General features: G+C 39.0%; 1 protein-coding gene across 16 annotated transcripts in view; it reads right to left on the bottom strand.

The window, feature by feature from the left end:
• RCBTB2 (RCC1 and BTB domain containing protein 2) overlaps window positions 1-18,760 on the bottom strand; it is a 56,998-nt gene that overhangs the window by 22,661 nt on the left and 15,577 nt on the right. For 8 of the 16 annotated variants that reach the window (XR_011163478.1, XM_069063670.1, XM_069063668.1 and 5 more), the window contains 8 exons: window positions 18,566-18,675; window positions 14,698-14,739; window positions 14,100-14,164; window positions 7,860-8,018; window positions 7,056-7,206; window positions 3,968-4,134; window positions 3,066-3,224; window positions 2,340-2,447 (listed from right to left, as the gene is read on the bottom strand). Coding sequence is in view for 15 of the 16 variants with exons in the window: in XM_069063670.1 (XP_068919771.1) it covers window positions 2,340-2,447; window positions 3,066-3,224; window positions 3,968-4,134; window positions 7,056-7,206; window positions 7,860-8,018; window positions 14,100-14,141 (786 nt within the window). In the remaining variant the exon portion in view is untranslated. Of the gene's footprint in view, window positions 1-2,339; window positions 2,448-3,065; window positions 3,225-3,967; window positions 4,135-7,055; window positions 7,207-7,859; window positions 8,019-14,099; window positions 14,165-14,697; window positions 14,740-17,925; window positions 18,025-18,565; window positions 18,676-18,760 lie in introns of all 16 variants that reach the window. The other 8 variants (XM_069063678.1, XM_069063674.1, XM_069063671.1 and 5 more) reach the window with 2 other exon arrangements.

The raw sequence follows: 18,760 nt of genomic DNA, 5'->3' as shown, positions 1-18,760 counted from the left end.
CTTATTATGAAAAATGCTATCCACCTCCAGAGAAAGATATGATGGAGACTGAATGCAGATTGAACACTTTCCTCACCTTTCTTTATTATTGTTTTTTAGTCTGCATATTCTTTTGCAGCATGGCTAACATGGAACTGTTTTGCATGACTACACATGTATGATCTACATCAAATTGCTTGCCTTCTCAAAGAGGGGGGAAGGGAAAAAAGAGAGGGGACAAATATGAAATTCAAAATTTTTCATATGCTAAAAATATTTTGTTTGCATGTAATTGAGAAAAAATAAAATTAAAATTAAATGTTAAAAAAATTTTGAAAGAAAGAAAATAAAGCTGCCCCAATTTTGCACCTAGCTAACATGGATACAGCTCCAGTTAAGAGAGATTATGAAACAAGAAAACTGCTAAAATTAATAGAAAACACATTAAACTGGTTAGCCCTATAGTCAGTAACACCTGGGTTCAAGTCCAGCTTCCGATAAATAGCCAGCTGTGTGATGATGACAAACCACTGAAACCCTCAATTATCCCCAATGATTCTCTAAGGCTATAAGTTAGAAATGTCCATCTGTACTAGTGGAGGGAATTTCCACACCAGTTAGTTCACCACACTGATGAAATCACTAGTCTAAATTGAAAAAAAAATATGCAAGTTACTATTCTAGTTGCGAGATGGTACCTAATCTCAAAGAGCTTACATTCTACTGGAATTCACATACGAAGGTAAAAGATAATTTGATAGTGTAGAAAATATTACCAAACTGGGGGGGGGGGGGTGGAAGGGGTATGGGGTAGGGATTAAGGAAGGGCTCCATGGAGGAGGTGGTATCTGAGCTGACCCTTAAAGGAAGTTAGGGATTCTCAAAGGCAATGATTTAGAGGTAATACATTCCAGATATGGGGAGCTGTCAGTGCAAAAGCACACAGATGGGAAATCAAGAGCTGAGTTACCCCTGGGATAGCTAATATTCCAGTTTGGCTGGAACACTGTGTAAATTACTGTTTAAAGAAAAAATGTAAAATAAGTCTAGAAAAGTAGAAGGAGGGCAACTTAAGGGGGGGTTTTAAATGCCAGGCTGATAAGTTTGTATTTGGGGCTAATCGTGACAGGAAGCCTTGGAGTTTTTGAGCAGAGGGCTGACATGGTCCAAGCTGTGAATTAGAAATATTCACTAGACAGCTATATGAGGGAGACAAGAAACAGGAAACAGGGGCCAATTAGAAGGCTACTGTGATGATCCTGTTAAGAGATGATAAGGCCTGAACTAGAGCAGCAGTCATGAGTGGAAAGAGGATGTGGTAAATGTTGAGGTAGAATTGTCCATACTGGGTGGCTGATTAGATATGTGGTGAAAGAAGGAGAATCAGGGGTGGGGGAAAGGAAAGAAAATAAATATTTAGTAAGTGCCTACTATGTTCCGGGCACTGTGCTAATAATTTCTTTATTTACACTTATAGAGGGAAGAAGGGAGAGCAGGATGGAAAGAATATGGAACTTTACCTAGACTATTTCAAGGATACAAATATTGTATTAAGGATCGCTCTGAAGTTTATACTTTGGTGACTAGAAGGATGGTAATGTCCTCAATAGCTGAGAGACTGAAGAATCTGGCAAATAGCCTTGTTAGAAATAGCCAACGGAAGCAGACATTTAGCAAGAAGTCTCCAGCCAGGGTCCTGACTGAATGAATTAAAGCTCACTGGAAGAAAGCGTCTGTTCCCACTCCCGCTGTTCAATGCTGCTGAGAGGAAGGAGGAAGGGGAAAGGGGAGAAAGGAAGAGGATGGGAAAAGGGAAAGTGGGCAATAGTTGCCATGGGGAGTATGATAGTCAATCAAGGAAAAATCAGCAGTAAAGACCCAATTAAGAATAGAAAACAAATTTGTCCTAGACCTTGTCAATAGTCATCAGAGTTACATGGCTTTTTTTTTTTTTTAAAGCAATTGGGGTTAAGTAACTTGCTCAAGGTTACACGGCCAGTTATTTCTGGGTGTGGTGCTAAGAATCTGAGCCAGGATTCGATCCCAGGTCATCCTGATTGTGGGGCCGGTGCTCTTACTCACTGAGCCACCTGGCCGCCCCTAAGCAATTGGGGTTAAGCAAGTTGCTCAAGGTTATACTGCCAGGTGTTTCTGGGTGGGTGCTAAGAGTCTCAGCCTGGATTCGATCCCAGGTCATCCCTACTCTGGGGCCGGTGCTCTTACTCACTGAGCCACCTGGCTGCCCCATCATTGAGATGATCTTTGACACTCAAGTCACAATCATACTATTAAAACCATACTGGCTACATATTATTTCTTTGTTATATTGAGGGCTGAAAAATATGACCCAATGAACATACCTTGTGCACCCGAATGCCTTGTAAAGCGGCTATTCTACAGGGAGTTGGCTGATTGCCACTGCTGCCCAGTCCAAGCTGCCCATTTCCATTGTATCCCCAGACATAAACCTTGAAAGAGACCAAAAAAAGTCAATAAGCATTGTACTAAGAGCTAGGGATACAAATACAAGCAAAAACAGTCCCTGCCTTTAAGAAACCAACAATCTAAAGGAGGAGACAACAGGCAAACAACTATGAACGAACACGATGTATACACAATAAACTGGAGATACTCAGAGGGAAGGCCCTAACATTAAAAGGGCCCAGAGAAGGCTTCTTTCAGAAGGTAGGGTTTTAGCTGAGACCTGAAGGAAGTTGAAGAAGCCAGGAGGCAGAGATGGGGAGGGAGAGAATTTCCAGCACAGGGGAGAGCCAGAGATAACACCCAGAGGCAAGAGATGGGAGTGACTTACATGAAGAACAGCACAGAAATCAATATTACTAGAGCACAGGGTATATCAGGCATGGGAGAGTAAAGGGTAAAAAGATCAGGAAGATGGGAAGTGGTCAGGCGATGAAGGGTTGGAGGATTTGGATGCAAATTTCTATAGGAAGCATCAACCACAGCCCCAGATGATAATAACCATACTGCTTGCTGTGTGTGGCAGGACATGAGAATTTGCTTTTCAAAAGCAAGTCTCAAACTACCAAAGTGTCCAACATTCTGAGCGGAAGCCTCTTACTTACCTCGCCACTTTCCACCACAGCCATTGAGCAAAACTGACCACAAGCTATGTTTGTAGCGATTTTGTTCTGTAAGCAGCCAGTCACTTTTCGAGGAATAGGTTGGTTGGCTGTGGAGCCAGACCCAACCTGTCCAGAGTTATTGTAACCCCAGGCAAATACCTGTTAGAGGAGAAAGCAGGAATCTCTTAATCCACATTAGCTCAAGAATCATCTCAACTGAACAATGAAACCTTTGCTAATTAGAGTAATGACACACTTTTATAGTCCTTTTAGAATCACAGCAACTCCATGAGGCAGATCTTCTACAGATGAGGAAACTGAGGCAAAGAGAGGACAAGTGACTGAAAAGGGTCACAAACAAGAAAGCTGTTGAAGTGGCCTGTGGGTCTCACCATTCCTTGATGCTAATAGTGAGTATTTTTAAAATTAGCATACATACTATACCACACTGCCTGCTTCTCACGTGTGTGTGTGTGTGTGTATGTGTAATTTTAAAAATACTGGATAAGTATTTTCCACTTAAGAAAATATGTTTTGTAAAATTTGTTTTGGCCAAAAACTTGTTTTCATAAAACCCTCTTGTATTTCAGAAAAAGACACTGGTTTTTGCACTTCGCTGTCACAATATAAAAACAATGTCAGAGAAGTCTCTAAATGTTATAGATAGTACAGTATGCAGGTACACTATAGTATACAAGCCCAAGGAATTTTAATAAATGAGGATAAGATCAAGTCATATGAGGGGAGGATGGGGTTGAGGAAACTTAAGTGGGAACTTTTTGATCCCCAAATAGTTACTCCAACTATTTGACCAGTTTTTAGGGGGGATGGTCACAAGAATCTCTCTAATCTTCTTCCTATGGAGAGAGAACAAGATATATATTTATGTTGAGCACTCTTACCTCGCCATCAGATGTCAGTGCCAAGGAATGGTGAGATCCACAGGCCACTTCAATGACTTTCCTGTTTCCTAAATTGGTAGAGATGTGGGTAGGTACTAAACCATGATTAGTTGTCCCATTGCCCAACTGGTTATAAGCATTATGGCCCCAGGTATACACTTCTCCTTCTGAAAATAAAAAAAAAAGAGCAAGATAAAGAATTTCTATGGGAATTATCTTCATTATAACTATGTACCATAATGATTTAATAAATGAAATTGAATTAGAATATCAATCAAATTCCCCAGCTTCACCTACCAAACCCAGACTGCAGAGAGAAAGTTTTTGAAAAGTCACAACTTTGGTTTCCATGCCTGGGCAACAAGATGACTCTTCCCAGCAGAAAGCTGACAGGAAGCCCTAAAAATTGGAGGACTGATTTCTAACAAATAGAGATTTTATTCTGTTGTTGTTATAAGGAGGGAAGAAGTCCAGACCTATGATTTCATTAAAGGGGGGAACCTCTCAATGCAGCACTTCTATATAGTCTTGGAAAGCTGCCTAGGGCACTGAGAAGTTAAATGGCCCACCCATGGTCTCACAGCTTGTATATGTCAGAGATAACACCTGAATTCTGACCTTCTTAACTAAAATCCCAGATTTCTACCCATTGTGCCATATTGCCTCTAAGTAAGTAGCAATATGTTATGATAAAATCCGAACTGTACTAATGTCAATACTGAGCAAGTATTATCAGAAATAACAATATTACATTCAACTATCACTTTATAGTTTATAAATCATTTTCCTTATAATAGCACTGTGAAGAAAATACATTATATACATGAGGAAACTGAGGATTGATTTCTTCACATATTCATTCAGTCTTGAAGTAATCCCTACCATCTGACAGAAAGTATGGGATAATATCAAACCAGCTTTCCTGAGATTATTCTGCTCATAGACTTTTAGAACTGGGATGAGCCGCAGAGAGCAATTAGTATGGCTCACACCTTTTATGATCAGGAAACCAAAACCCAGACAGATTAAGTGAACCATCTAGTGTCAAACAGGAACTGAAACTAGAACCTAGGTCTTCTGAGTCTGGTGCTATTTTCAGTATACTGCACTCCCTTTAAAGAAATCTATCTTGTAAAGAATGCAAAGAAGGGGGATTGATGGGTAGAGAGAGATTTTATTCACATTCTTAGAGTACTAATAATTCCTGGTTAGTACTTAGAATGCAGGTCATAAGACACAGGTCTTACATGGATAATACAAAGATTATCTGGCTAATTCTGACATTGTTCAGAGTTAGGACTTTAGTGTGAAAATTAAATGGTTTAAGGATACATTAAAAAGTTCTTTTTTAAAGAACAAGCTATTTACTAGATCACGTGATCCACTTAAAAAGATTCCTCATGGGAAGAGGCAGGGGATTATTTCCTACTGTAAACCATATTCTTGGAGTTAAACAGAAACTCAGTTAACCCTAAAGACCAATTTTTACACTGACACTATTTTGTCTCCCCTTCTCATTTCTTGAGGGGGCTTCACCAAGGAGAGGCAGCATGGAGGTACTGCTCCATGTACCTCTGACCCTGACCCTGGCTCAGAAATTCCCATTCTCTGGGCCTTGATTACTTCAGCTGTAGAATGATGGAGTCCTTTTCAGTTCTATGAGATGACTATCAAGCTTATTCTTAATAATATTTAGAGAATGAAGCTTTAGAACCTAATTTGATAGTACTTTGAACAACCCGTATACTCATGACACTCTGCCTAAGAGTAATTTCAATATCCCATTCCTCCCCACCCCCCCACTGCAAATTAAGCCAGTTCTTTCTTTATTTATACTTAGTGGAAACAGACAACACAACTAATCATTTAGAATCATACCCCAAATTTAGTATCTATTGCTCTCCCACTGGCCCCAATTCCTCTAGTTTAAATAACTCTTATACCCAATTTAATTCAATTCAGAAAAAATTTATTAGGCATTTAAAACATACAAGGAAACATGCTAAGTGCTGGGGATACAAAGGCAAAAATTAAACCATCTCTGCCCTCAAGGGGCTTACAGTCTATATTCCTTCATCTCTCTCCCATCTGCTTTTCTCATTTTTAATCATGTTCACTGCTTTTCTTTGCATCTCTTCTAAGTTCCTATGATCACCCATCCTGCTCCCAGAGAAGAGATAAAGAAATGCTTTCCTTCTCTCAGGAGAAAGGTGAGGGATTATGGGTGCAGACTACTGTATAAACTCTTAGACATACTTGTATGCTAGTTGATTTTGCTTAACTATTTTTCTTTGTTACAAGGAAGGCCTTATTGCTGGTGAGTTGGGAGATATAAATATCTAGAAATTACTATGATGTTAAAAACAAAAAGCATCAATAAAATGTACTTTTTAAAACAGTATGCCATATTATCAGTAATAATATTTGTTGTCATGACTGAATTTTTAATGGCAACTACATTTTGAAAAAAAAGAACTGGTTAAAACTCTAAAACATCTGATCTGGGTCAGTTTTGTTATTTCTGCCACATATAATGCAATATTCTTAAAGTGCTGACTTATGCAATTTGACTGCTTTTTGGCTGCAAATTTAGGGAAATAAAGCAAAGATTTTGTCAAATGCTATTTCTAGTTCTTCTAAGACTCTGAGGCTAGTAGACCACTTGTGCAAGATCATATAAAGAGTTCTAAAGCTACTCCAATAAAGTCAGAGTTAATTAATACCATCTGAAGAAGGAATGAATTGTATTTTGAGGCCTCTACTCACCAAAGCAGAAATTACCTTTGCAAACCAAACTGCTTCAGTGCACTCTCAAAGCTCAATTACATTCACACATGCCCCTCTGTCATCACCAGAGCTTCACAGCTCAATAGAGGCAGAGCCAACATCTGCCTGCAACTGCAAAGGTTCTGTTCAATGTCTACTGCACAGTTCCTAGTCAAGCAATATATTCAGAATTACAATGGGCACATCATAGGGTACCGACAATGACACGGCACTCACTCACCACAGAAGTGGAACCTAGGCTTGGGTTATGAACCAGGAATGGAGCAAAGATTCAGGGGTGGTATCTGTATTCCTACATTACCGTCTGTTGCAATGACGACATGAGGACCACTTCCATAGCTCAGGCAGGCTATTTTTTTGCCACATAAGTGATCGACTCGACGGGGTTCAATGGAATGCAGGATATCACCTGTTCCCAAGCAGCCGCTGCAATTGGTACCAAGTACAAAGACCTGTAGGAAAGTAAAATCTCAGCTTCGTGGAGGTACTTGATGAAAGATGAATAAACTAAGTAACATGGAGAAGCAAAATGTAGCTAGAATCTGAACATCAGGGGTCCAAGTCTATGCTCTATCAGTTGCGCCTGCGTAACCTTGTTCAAGTCTCTGGACCTTGGTTTCCTCATCTGTAAAATGGGGTTGGACTAGATGACTGTAAATCCCAATCCACTTCTAAATCTAAGAAGTTATAACGATTCTATGACGAAGCACACACAAGACCTCACAAAGGAAGATAAAGATTGTATTACATTTGTTACTGCTCAGTCATTTTTTCAGTTGTGTCCAACTCTTCACAACTCTATTTGGAGTTTTCTTGGCAAGGACACTGGTGTGGTTGCCATTTCCTTCTCCAACTCATTTTACAAATGAGAAAACTGAGGCAAACAGGGTTCAATGAGCTGCCCAGGGTCACATGGCTAATTCAGGAAGATAAGTCTTCCTGCCTCCAGGCTCAGCAATTTACCTGTGAGCCTCCCATCCCCTCCCACTTGCTCATTTTGTCTTAATTTCTTATCTTTCAAGGGACTGGAGATCACCAATTGATTACAATAGGAGACTAATGACTGAAAACATGGATAGCGGTTTTGGCTTGTTGTGCAAATTACCTCATCATTTTCTGTAGAATACAAAACTTCATTACCAGCACTGCCAAAGACACAGGCCTGACGAATTAACTTCAGTTCATCTGGTGAGCAAAGGGCAAAAATTGGCCACTTTCCCACATCCAGCATCTTCAGTGCAGACAAAAACCCATCCTCTGTTACCTGAGAGGAAAAAGCAAGAAAGTATTAAGAGTATTTATGGGAAACTGGTTCTCTTTGTCCTTCCAACTTCATAAGACTGTTTAGGTGACTTTACAATGGCTCCTGTAGCACTGAAGTTAATATTGTTTTTAAAGAGGAATGAACTTTTTAATGATTCTAATGAACCCACAGAAGGAATGATCTCTGCAAACAAAACTACCCCATTTTGCCTACTGAAGCAACAAAGCTTCAAGGCATTCAGACAGAATTGGACCAGTAAGCCTCCTAATTCTTGCAGGGACATGTGTAGATCATTCAAGGCTGGGTATCGAGGAGCAAAATATTTAGCCATGAGTTTAAATGTTGAAAAGGCGTTACACATAGCTCTGCTCACCAGGTTGGCTTTGAATGCTGCTGTCCTGGCTACTACCTGCATGTGAGCTGATGCATTATAGTCAAACCAAAGAGAGGGGGAAAAGTCATAACCAAAATAAGAGCTGGGAAAAAAAAGCAGACTTGAAGACAATTCCACGAAAGTCATGCAAAGTGCACCCTCAGCAACAAGTTTTGTGTGACCTATTTGAAAGCTCAGAGCTTTTGTTTTCTTCTGGTTAAACGGACACTCAGATTTTGTGTAATCAAGTTACAAGCATCAGCATCCAAGGGAAGCCTTCTGAGTCAGGTCAAGTCAAGTCAGTGAGCATTTATTATTTTATTAATTTATTTTAGTTTTCAACATTCATTTACACAAGATTTTGAGTTCCAAATTTTTTCCCCACCCCAAGATGGTGTGCATTCTGATTACCCTTTCCCCCAGTCTGCTCTCCCTTCTATCACCCCCTCCCCCTAACTTTCTTGTAGAGCAAGACAGATTTCTATACCCCACTGTCTGTATATCTTATTTCCCAGTTGCATGTAAAAACAATTTTTAACATTTGTTTTTAAAACTCTGAGTTCCAAATTCTCTTCCTTCTTCTCTCCCCACCGACCATCATTGAGAAGGAAAGCAACTCAATATAGGTTATACATGTATAGTTATACAAAACACTTCCATAATAGTTATGTTGTGAAAGACTAACTATATTTCCCTCCATCCTATCCCACCCCTCCATTTATTCTATTTTCTCCTTTGACCCTGTCCCTTTTTAAAAGTGTTTGCTTCTGACTACTCCCTCCCCTGATCTGCCCTCCCTTCAATCAACCTCCCCCTTATCATTTCCCCCTACGGTAAAGATAGATTTCCATACCAAATCGAGTGTATATGTTATTCCCTCCTTAAGTCAAATCCAATGAGAGTAAGATTCACTCATTTCTTCTCACCTCCCCCCACTTCCCCTCCATAGTAAAAGCTTTTTTTTGCCTCTTTTATGTGAGATAATTTACCCCATTCTACCTCTCCCTTTCTCTTTCTCCTAATATATCAATGAGCATTTATTAAGCACCTACTATGTGCCACACACTGTACTAAGCAATGATACAAAGAATGGCAAAAACAGTCCCTGCTCTCAAGAAGTTCACAATCTAATCTAATAAACAAAAAAACTTTATACAGACAAGATGCCAGGTATTATATACTAAGTGCTTCACAAATATCATCATTTGATTCTTAAAGCAACTCTGGGAGGTAGATACTATTATCCCCATTTTAAAGTTGAGGAAACTGAAGCAAGCAGAAGTTAAATGACTTGCCCAGGGTCAAATAGCTAGTAAATGTATGAGGTCAAATTTGAATTCAAAACTTCCTAACTCTAGGCCCTGCCCCCAAGGAGCTTACATTTTATTGGGGGACATAACATGTACACATGTTTAGTAGTTATAAAATATGCACAAAATAATAAATACAAGATAATTTTAGAGGAAAAGGGAAAAGCAGCAGTTCTTATGGGGTGTTGGGAGAGCAAGCAAGGCCTCTATGTGCTTAATAGAACCAGAGATCAAAGAAAAGGGAGACATTGCTTCAATGGAGGATACTAGCATTAAGGAGGATGTGAAAAGGCTTCTTACAGAAGGGAGTATTTTAGCTGAGACTTCAAGGAAGCCAAGAAAGCCAGGAGGTGGGAAATTGGAATGGAGAAAATTCCAGGCATTAGTTACAGTAAGTAAAAATACACAGAGCTGGAGTATGAATATTACCCATTTGTCTCTGGACTGTGCATGTCAGGGAAAGCATTACATTGAAAACGATCCAATTTAAATAATATTTATTTATTAAATGCCTACTCTGCATGACATTGCATGTTCACATAAGTGACCATTACTAGGACTATAGCTATAGTGACATATCCACTCATCTACCATATCAGAATTCTTACAACTCTACCCTGGAGTGTGCAACCTTGAACTCAGAAGAAAATTTTAAAAACAAACAAAAAAAAACCCTTTGAGAGTCAAATAGCCATCGTAAAGACCATGAACTACATGCAACCGCCAAAGTATCTGCTGGCCAACTGCCAAACAACAGTTTATAAAAATAGGGAGTAGATTAGAAGCGACAATTGGCAGCAAAGGGAGGAGATAAAGGAACTATAAAAAGCAAGAAGGAAAATCCCAGCACTCAAGACATTTGGGGGGGGAGTCACCATACCTAAACATATCAATGGCTCTTAAACGTATCATTCTATTACAGCACAGGACAATAATACAGGTTCATAACAAATTATCAAGAAAAGGTTAAATTATATTTTGTATGTTTTGTTTAAGAAGGCAGGGAAATCAATAACATATTGTTGTTAATTAAAATTTACAATAATGTTTTATAGTTACAAAGTCACACGCACATATAAGCTTATTTTAAGCTTTAGTAGCTTAAAACTACACTAAGACTTTTGGAACTCTGTGTGTGTGTGCATGCGTGCCTGTGTGGGCACAAGTGTATTGGCACAGCAGGTATTATAATTCCATTTTAGAGATGAAAAATACAAAGTTCTGAGAAGTCCAACGACTTCCCCAAAGTTACAGTGAATAGCTGGCACACTTGGAACTTCTATTTTCTAGTTGATTATTCTTTCTAATCCTCCCCCCCAAAAAGGAGTGTTTAAAGGGTTATTCAGTGGTCTAGAAAAATCAATTCACAGCCTCCCCCACCCCCAATAATGTTTCTCCCAAAGGTTTCCTGATCAAAAGCATATCTGCAAGCCCTGTAATTAGTTATCTCCCCTGACACCTCTATAAATCATTCTGCTCTCAACTTAATGGGTTGCTTATATGATGGATAGTTCGCATCTCAGCTAAGGGACAGCCGTGCATCAAATCTTATGAATCTGGCATATGTTGATGTTTGCTGGACATTAGCTGGCTGCTCAGGTTTAGCCGGTAGAGGCCCAGAGGAGGAAATCGAGCCCTCTAGCTGACTGCATCATCAGGGGCAACATGGGGGCACTGACCCTCCAAATATCCTAAGCCTGTGGAGTACTATTGCTTCCTGGGAATGCCACTAAATTCAGGAACTATTTAAGTTTGGAATTCTTTGAAATTCTGCTAAGTAAGGAACATGTGATCTTCTAGCCACAATCAGTCTCAAGGAATTTCATCTGCTTGGTTCACAGAGGAAAGCACATTCTTACTACTGTCAGTAGTCAGGAACCAACATGTAATGATATATTTATTTGTCCACTAAGCACTGCAGAGCTTTCTGAATGGAATGCAGCCATCTCTGAAGGAGAGGAATTACAGCCCAAACATACCAATCTGTCCAGGCCTCAACTGGGGCTGGGCTATGTGACCGAAAAAGAAAAAGGGACAGGCATAGGAGAGACCTCTTTTAAAAAGCCCCAAGGAATATGGTCCACCTCAGATGGCTTCCAATTTAATATCTTTTAAGCATAGTAATAAATATTATCATGCCTACGTAACAACAGTTCCTTTTTTTCTAATTTTTATTTTTTTTTGTTTTTTTGGAGGGCAATTGGGGTTTAGTGACTTGCCCAAGGTGACACGGCTAGTTTTTGTATTAAGCATCTGAGGCTGGATTTGAACTCAGGTCCTCCTGATTCCAGGGCCAGTGCTCTATTCACTGTGCCACCTAGCCACCCCTGTAACAACAGTTCTTTACAGCAGTAGGTGGAGGTAGCTCTCAATTTTGAGTGTGCAGATTACCATGTCCAACCACCATATGGCCCCACTGCTAAGGTTGACTCCAGCTTAGCACTCCTAGCACATGTGGGCTATCCTCCAGTATCTTCAGCTGGCACATGCCCAGTAAATGTGAATGAAAATAATTTTAATAACAGCCTAACCAAATCACAATCCATTAGACTGTGAACTCCCTGAGGGCAGGAGCTGTCTTTTGCCTTCCTTTGTATCCCCAGTGCTTAACACAGTGTTTGGCACATAGTAGGCGGTTAATAAATGTTTACTGATCACTTAATCAAGATAATTCACTTATTAAGTTCTACTAAATTTAAATTAATTCAATTATTAAATTACTTTATTAAAAATCACATAGAAAAATAATTTTTTGCTTCTTATCCTCAGTTTTATATTATCCAAACCTCTGTAAATCCAGTAAAGGGGCTTCTGTGGAGGAGACTAACTCTACCAATTCAGATAGGTAAGTGTCACCCATCTTTGCCTATAGCACTAAAATTGAAGTGACTTGCTCAGAATCATAAAGATAAAATGGGATCTGAACCCTTGCCTTACTGACACTGAAGCTAGCCCTAACTGATTTCTCTGTCTTATTTCTCTCCTGTTCTCCACATAACTGCAAATGTAATATTCACAAAGCACAGCTCTGACCCTATCCCTGCCCCTGCTCAAGAAACTGACGTGGCTCCCAAACACCTGTAGAATGAAATACGAATTCCTTTGTTTAGCATTTAAATTCCCTCACAATCCAACTCCAGCCTTCTTTTCCAAGTTCATTAACTACTATTCACCTGCATGAACTCTACAGTCTATCCAGCCAAACTGGCCTCCTTCCCATTCTCTGTCCATGCCATTCCATCTCCTATGACTGCCCAGGCTGCCTCATTGTACCCTCTTACTGAAGTGCCACATCCTAGGTGAGGTCTATCCCAAACTCCCCCTTTGTTAGAATCCTCTTCTTCCAAACCACCAGAAATTACTGCATTTCCAATCTGTATCTATATTTTGTATTTGTATTTTTAGAATGCTGTATGGACTGTTGAGAGAACCAGTCAGCCTTGCACCCAAGCAGACCTGGGTTCAAGCCCTACCTGCCACCCCACCACCCCTAAGTGTCAGGGACTCTGGGCAGGTCCATCAGTCTCTCAATACCCCAGGCAACTCTGCAAGACTCGTAATGTACAGATCAGGTGCAGATGCCAATGAAATCACCAGTCCAGACAAAAAACTCACAACATTTTGTATTTACTTCTCCCTGCTCATATTGTTCCCTACACTCCTGATAGAAGCTAAGCTTCTTAAGGACAAGGACTGTTTCAATTCTGTCGGTGTCCCCAAAACCTAGTGCAATGCCTGGCACAAAGTAAGTCCTTATTAAATGCTTGCTGACTTGATTTGACATAACGGTTGTTAAATAAATATGTATCAAATGGGAATTCAGGAATGCACAAGTGAATGGATGATGTAAGCATCATTAAAGGGAATATATACATCACAAGCATCATAGAATTGAATATCTGAATAACGTGGAAATGATGTGATGTAAGTTTTATGGATTTTTGTTACAAAAGTAAGTTAAAGAACAACAGAACAAGTGAAAGGAAAATGATGATAATCAATGGACGACTGTAGAATTTAGTATCAAGTTAGTTCCTGATGACATCAAAATGGCAAGATTAAATGAAATTATGCAATAGTATGCCTTTTCAAACATAGCTAATGGTGGACAAGATTAATAAAAATCCAAGCAGGATAGCCAGTCATGTTCTATCAGACTTTTTCCATTTTTACTCATTATATTTTAGGAGATATGATTTGACCTGTAACATAGTCAGATGGTAATAATTGAAGCCATATTATAACAGAGTCGTAGTGTATTGAAGGAAGAATGTATGGATCCATTTGTTAATTTATAACTATCATATGAAAACAGTAAGAACATTGAGCTAGATCTACTGCAAGAAATCAAACAACATAGCAAACATGTCTCAAGGGAGGAGAATGTTCTGATCTAACCTGGGCACGTGCTCCAGAAGAAAGAGAACGCTTGGCTTCCATGTGGCCTTGGTTCTGTGCAATCCCTGAAGGAAAAATGCAGAGTAAAAATCAGCACTCTTCATGCTTCATGTAACCAGTCAGACCAAAATCATGCCATTTTTAACTAAAATAGCAAAGTGATCAAATTCAGCTCAAAAGTGGAGGAGAGAAAAAGGAGCTAGAAGAAAAAATCTCAGATTTGGGCATGGGAATTCATAGTATTTCAAGGTTGAAATTTAGGGACTATAATTATTCTGAAATCACTCTTTGTCCCTCCAATAAATCCTCATTATATACTCTAAGAAAGTTAGCTCCTCCAATCTTAACTTCAGGGAGAGGAGTCATGGTGGACTACAGGTGCAAATAGGCCTATTTTCAAACCCAGGGAATGTGTTGATTTGGTTTATTTGACTGCATTTATGTGTTACAAAAGAGGATTATGGTGGGGTGGGTGAGTTGGAGTCATTATAAAGTGACAGTGATTTTTTTTTAAAGAAAAAGTATGTGAATAAAATATTTAGAAAGAAATCTTTTTTAAAAAACAGCATTTGGGATAAAGGAAGTTTTTCAGTCTTACCAAAAAACTGGAACAAAGACTTTTCATTTCAGAATTTTCTTTCTATGAACAAGGAAAATAAATTTCACACTTTGATGAACTATCATTGTTATTATTGTTATGTTCCTTACACCTGGAAAGTCTAAATGAGTTCTCAGTTTTATTGAGACATAGATTTTGCAAGTTAGAAAATAAATATGTAATGAATGAAAAGGATGAATGAGTAGCAATGGCTGTAATGGATAGCATGATCTGAAACAGGATCTGTCCTATCTCCAAAATTCCTTCTCTCCATCTTGTGGGCAAAAACAGAATGGGCCCTATTGGAAAATACTCACAATTTACATAATAAGGAACAGATATAGCAGCAGACCACAAGAAATTTTAAATGGGATTCTGAGGTTAAATGCAGTGAAGTGTCTGGTCCCACATTTATTGGTTAATTAAATGAAATACTATTATTTATTTTTCTCTAAAAGGCAGGATCATGCCAACTTACCAATGTTGGTTTCCTGATATACTAAGTTGGGTACAATTAACTGGCTTATAGTCCAAAATTTGAATACCAAAGTCGGAAAATTCAGTATGATGAATCCCACCACAATTAGTTTTCCACTTGCAATATAATACATAGGAATTCCCCTGCCCCCCACTAATTTAAAGAAATATATATTATGGCAGTATCTCTGTTAATGATGTGTGACCTTTGGGACATTACTTCACAGTACTTGGGCTCTTCAGCTGAAAAAAGGATAATTTAGAATTTAAGATACAATTGCATGTGAAATTTCATGATTGTTATTACTGAGCTAAATGGAAAGTACTGGTGCAGTATGGTCCATGGGTCATGAAGAGTCAGACATGACTGAACAGCAACAATTACAAAACCAAAAACTTGATTTTCAGGCAAGTTTCTCCAGCAAGTAGGTGAAGGGTGAAGTTACAAGGGTAAGGAGGTTAGACTCACACAGAGTGAGAAACCATTAAACATCTATGAGCTTAAGTTTTAAAAACAGAATTAAAATCAATTTACAATTTTACAGTCTTCATGAGCTAGTGTACCCCCAAAATAATAAAAATTTAAAAAAATCCCTTGACCACCAGATGAATTCTGTCTCTAGTGGGATTGATTTTCATGGAACAGATAAAAATTATCCATCACTAGGCCCGTACAAGAAGGCTTTTCAAATTGGTGGGTCAGAACTGCTCCCTGTCACAGACTTTTGAGAATCCCAGGGTCATTTCTATATCACAGTAAACACTAGAAGGTGGCTTCAATGGAAATATAAAACTCATGCTATTGATACTGAAAATATGCCCCTGCTAACAAGGAAATCTTTGTCCAGATTTAATTGACACTCTACGTCCATTTTTGTGAAATGTGTTGGTGCTCAAGTTCAGCCTGGTTTCTAACTATCCCTATTACCTTGACTGTAGTGCCTAGACCTCCTCTCCAGGTGTTTGGTCTTGTCCAGTTGCTCTTCCTGTCTTTGCACTTTTAAGATTCACTTGGTGCAGCTAGGTGGCACAGTGAATAGAGCACCAGCCCTGGAGTCAGGAGGGCCTGAGTTCAAATCTGGCCACGGACACTTGACACATTTACTAGCTGTGTGACCTTGGGCAAGTCACTTAACCCCAATTGCCTTGCCTTCCCCCCTCCAAAAATAAAAAAAATAAGATCCACTCATATTTCTTCATGTGGCACAATAAACATGGCAGCTCCAATGTCACTGATGGAGAAAATACTTTGTTAGAGAAATTGTGATGTCTCTTCCATTTTTCACCTGTTGGCTGTTTTTCTTGCAGTTTCATTCTTGATAATTTTGGGGGCTAATTACCTTAATTGGTTTTCTCTTCAGGATTTTTGAAAACTTGCTTTTTTCCTCCCCAGCTTCTTGCTCTTTTGTGAGATGATAGCATTCATCACCTTTCCATACCTTCCTTGGTAAGATTTTACAAACATGTTTAAATTCTGAACTGGTGTTTACATTGGTTGCCATATGTCTTCCCTTGGCAAAGAAATCAAACATATGCTGGCAAAGAGAGTTCCTTGGCACTTTTGATCTCCTAGTTGTGACACGGATTTAGATGAATAACAACAGCTAACATTTTTATAGCACTTACTACATGAACTAAGGGGCTTTACAATTACAGTTTCATTTGATTCTCACAGCCAACTCTAGGAGGTAGGTGCTATTATTATCCCCACTTTACAGATGAGGAAACTGAGGCAAAGATAGGATAAGTGACTTGCCCAAAATCACACAGCTACCAAGTGTTAAAACTGAATTTGAACTCAGGTCTTCCTGATTCCAGATTCAATACTCTACCCACTGTGACACCTAGGTGCCTCAAGAATCATCAAACTTCCTTGGGAAATGGTGGTAGCATGTTATTCTATCAATTTCTCATTTTTCAGCTTCAACAACTTTCTTAAAAGTTAGGTTGGAGATGTCCCACTATCATGCCATTTTTTTCTCATTTTTCTTCAAATTTATTATTCATTTTGATCTTTGCTCAAACAAGTTAATGGTCTGAGTGCAGACACAGATTTAGAAATGTTAGGATATACTCAATTTAATTTTTTATTGTTACTTGATGTTTACCATGTCCAGAGCCTCCCACCTCTAGTCTTAAAACACTCAAGATTTATAGGCATGAGACTTCTATATGGTAATATGACTTTGTCATCTCCTGTTTCATAATCCTGATCCATATTTTCCAAAATATGCGTGTGTATATCCAAAATGTGTTCTCCTATGCATAGAAGTTATCATGTCTTAAAGTATATGTTGATTTAATTCAGAGGTTCTGATCAAGTTCTTCATAGAATTTCTTTAACCTTCTCACCTCTTCTATAAGAGACGTTGGAACATAAAATCCAAATTAATCTTTTTACCTCATAACTTCTGATCCTACCACTCCCAGGCTCAAGGCTTCTCACTGCTCACCAAAGGAAGTCTAAATTTCTTAACCTGACATTCTAAAACTTGCAAGAACTGGTCCAACCAGCCATTCTAGCTTTACCTCCCACTTCTCCCCAACAAGCACATGATTCTCAATTAATTGCTGGTCCTTGAATATGCTTTGAGCTTTTCAACCTTAAGGGCAGCTAGGTGGTGAAGTGAATATAGCACCAGACCTGGAGTCAGGAAGACTCATCTTCCTCAGTTCAAATCTGGCCTCAGACACTTACTAGCTGTGTGACCCTGGGCAAATCACATACACCTGTTTGCTTCAGTTCCTCACCTGTAAAATGAGCTGGAGAAGGAAATGGCAAACCACTCCAATATTTTTGCAAGAAAACACCAAATGAGGTCAGGAAGAGTCGGACACAACTGAAAACAACTGAACAAAACAACATTTCAACTTTGCTCATACTGTTCCCTCTCCCCAGAATGAACACCTGTCAGCCTCTGAATCATGGGGTTACAGGATGCTAAGACTAAAAGCACCATAGAGATAATCAAGTACAATCTACTAATTTTATACAGGAGGAAACTAAGATCCACTCAAGCAAAATGGCTTTGAAGTGGCACAACTAGCAGCTAGCAGAGCCAGGCCCTCAGGCCCAGGCCCAATGATCTATAGCCTGTGTTTTGTTATGCCTCCAACTTCAGTGCACTGAAATACATGACTCTGAGAATGGATCCACAGATTTCACCAGATGGTCAAAGGCGTCTATGGCAGAAAAGAGGTGAAGAAACCCTTCTCTTAACAGGTCTCAAACCATCATAAACACCGGCTTTTAAGAAATTGGTATGATAAAACATTTGTGCTAGTAAAAATAGTCATTAAAGTAGGAACATTGTAGTGTGTTTTAAAGATACATTCCAAATAAACTACTTAATACTGAAAGGACATTTTATTCTGACAACCAAATACATACCTGAATATTTTTTAAAGTCTTAGGGCCTACTATTCATCCATTTGTGATCTTGTTCTTTCTCTGCCCTTGTGAAGTTGTCTTCCTGATCAAGGTTAATGTGGCTGAAAATACTGTTAGAGTAGAAAAGAACAATGTTACCTCACGATTTCAACAAAGCATTACGAATCTGGGAAAGTATAGTTACAAGGTCAAACT

Source organism: Petaurus breviceps, unplaced genomic scaffold (assembly GCF_028583685.1).
Source record: "Petaurus breviceps papuanus isolate PSGF00001 unplaced genomic scaffold, PetGlider_PUasm1.0 90594, whole genome shotgun sequence".
NCBI lineage: Eukaryota > Metazoa > Chordata > Mammalia > Diprotodontia > Petauridae > Petaurus > Petaurus breviceps.
The sequence above is the reverse complement of the archived record's forward strand: the minus strand, read 5'-3'. Positions and strand labels throughout refer to the sequence as shown.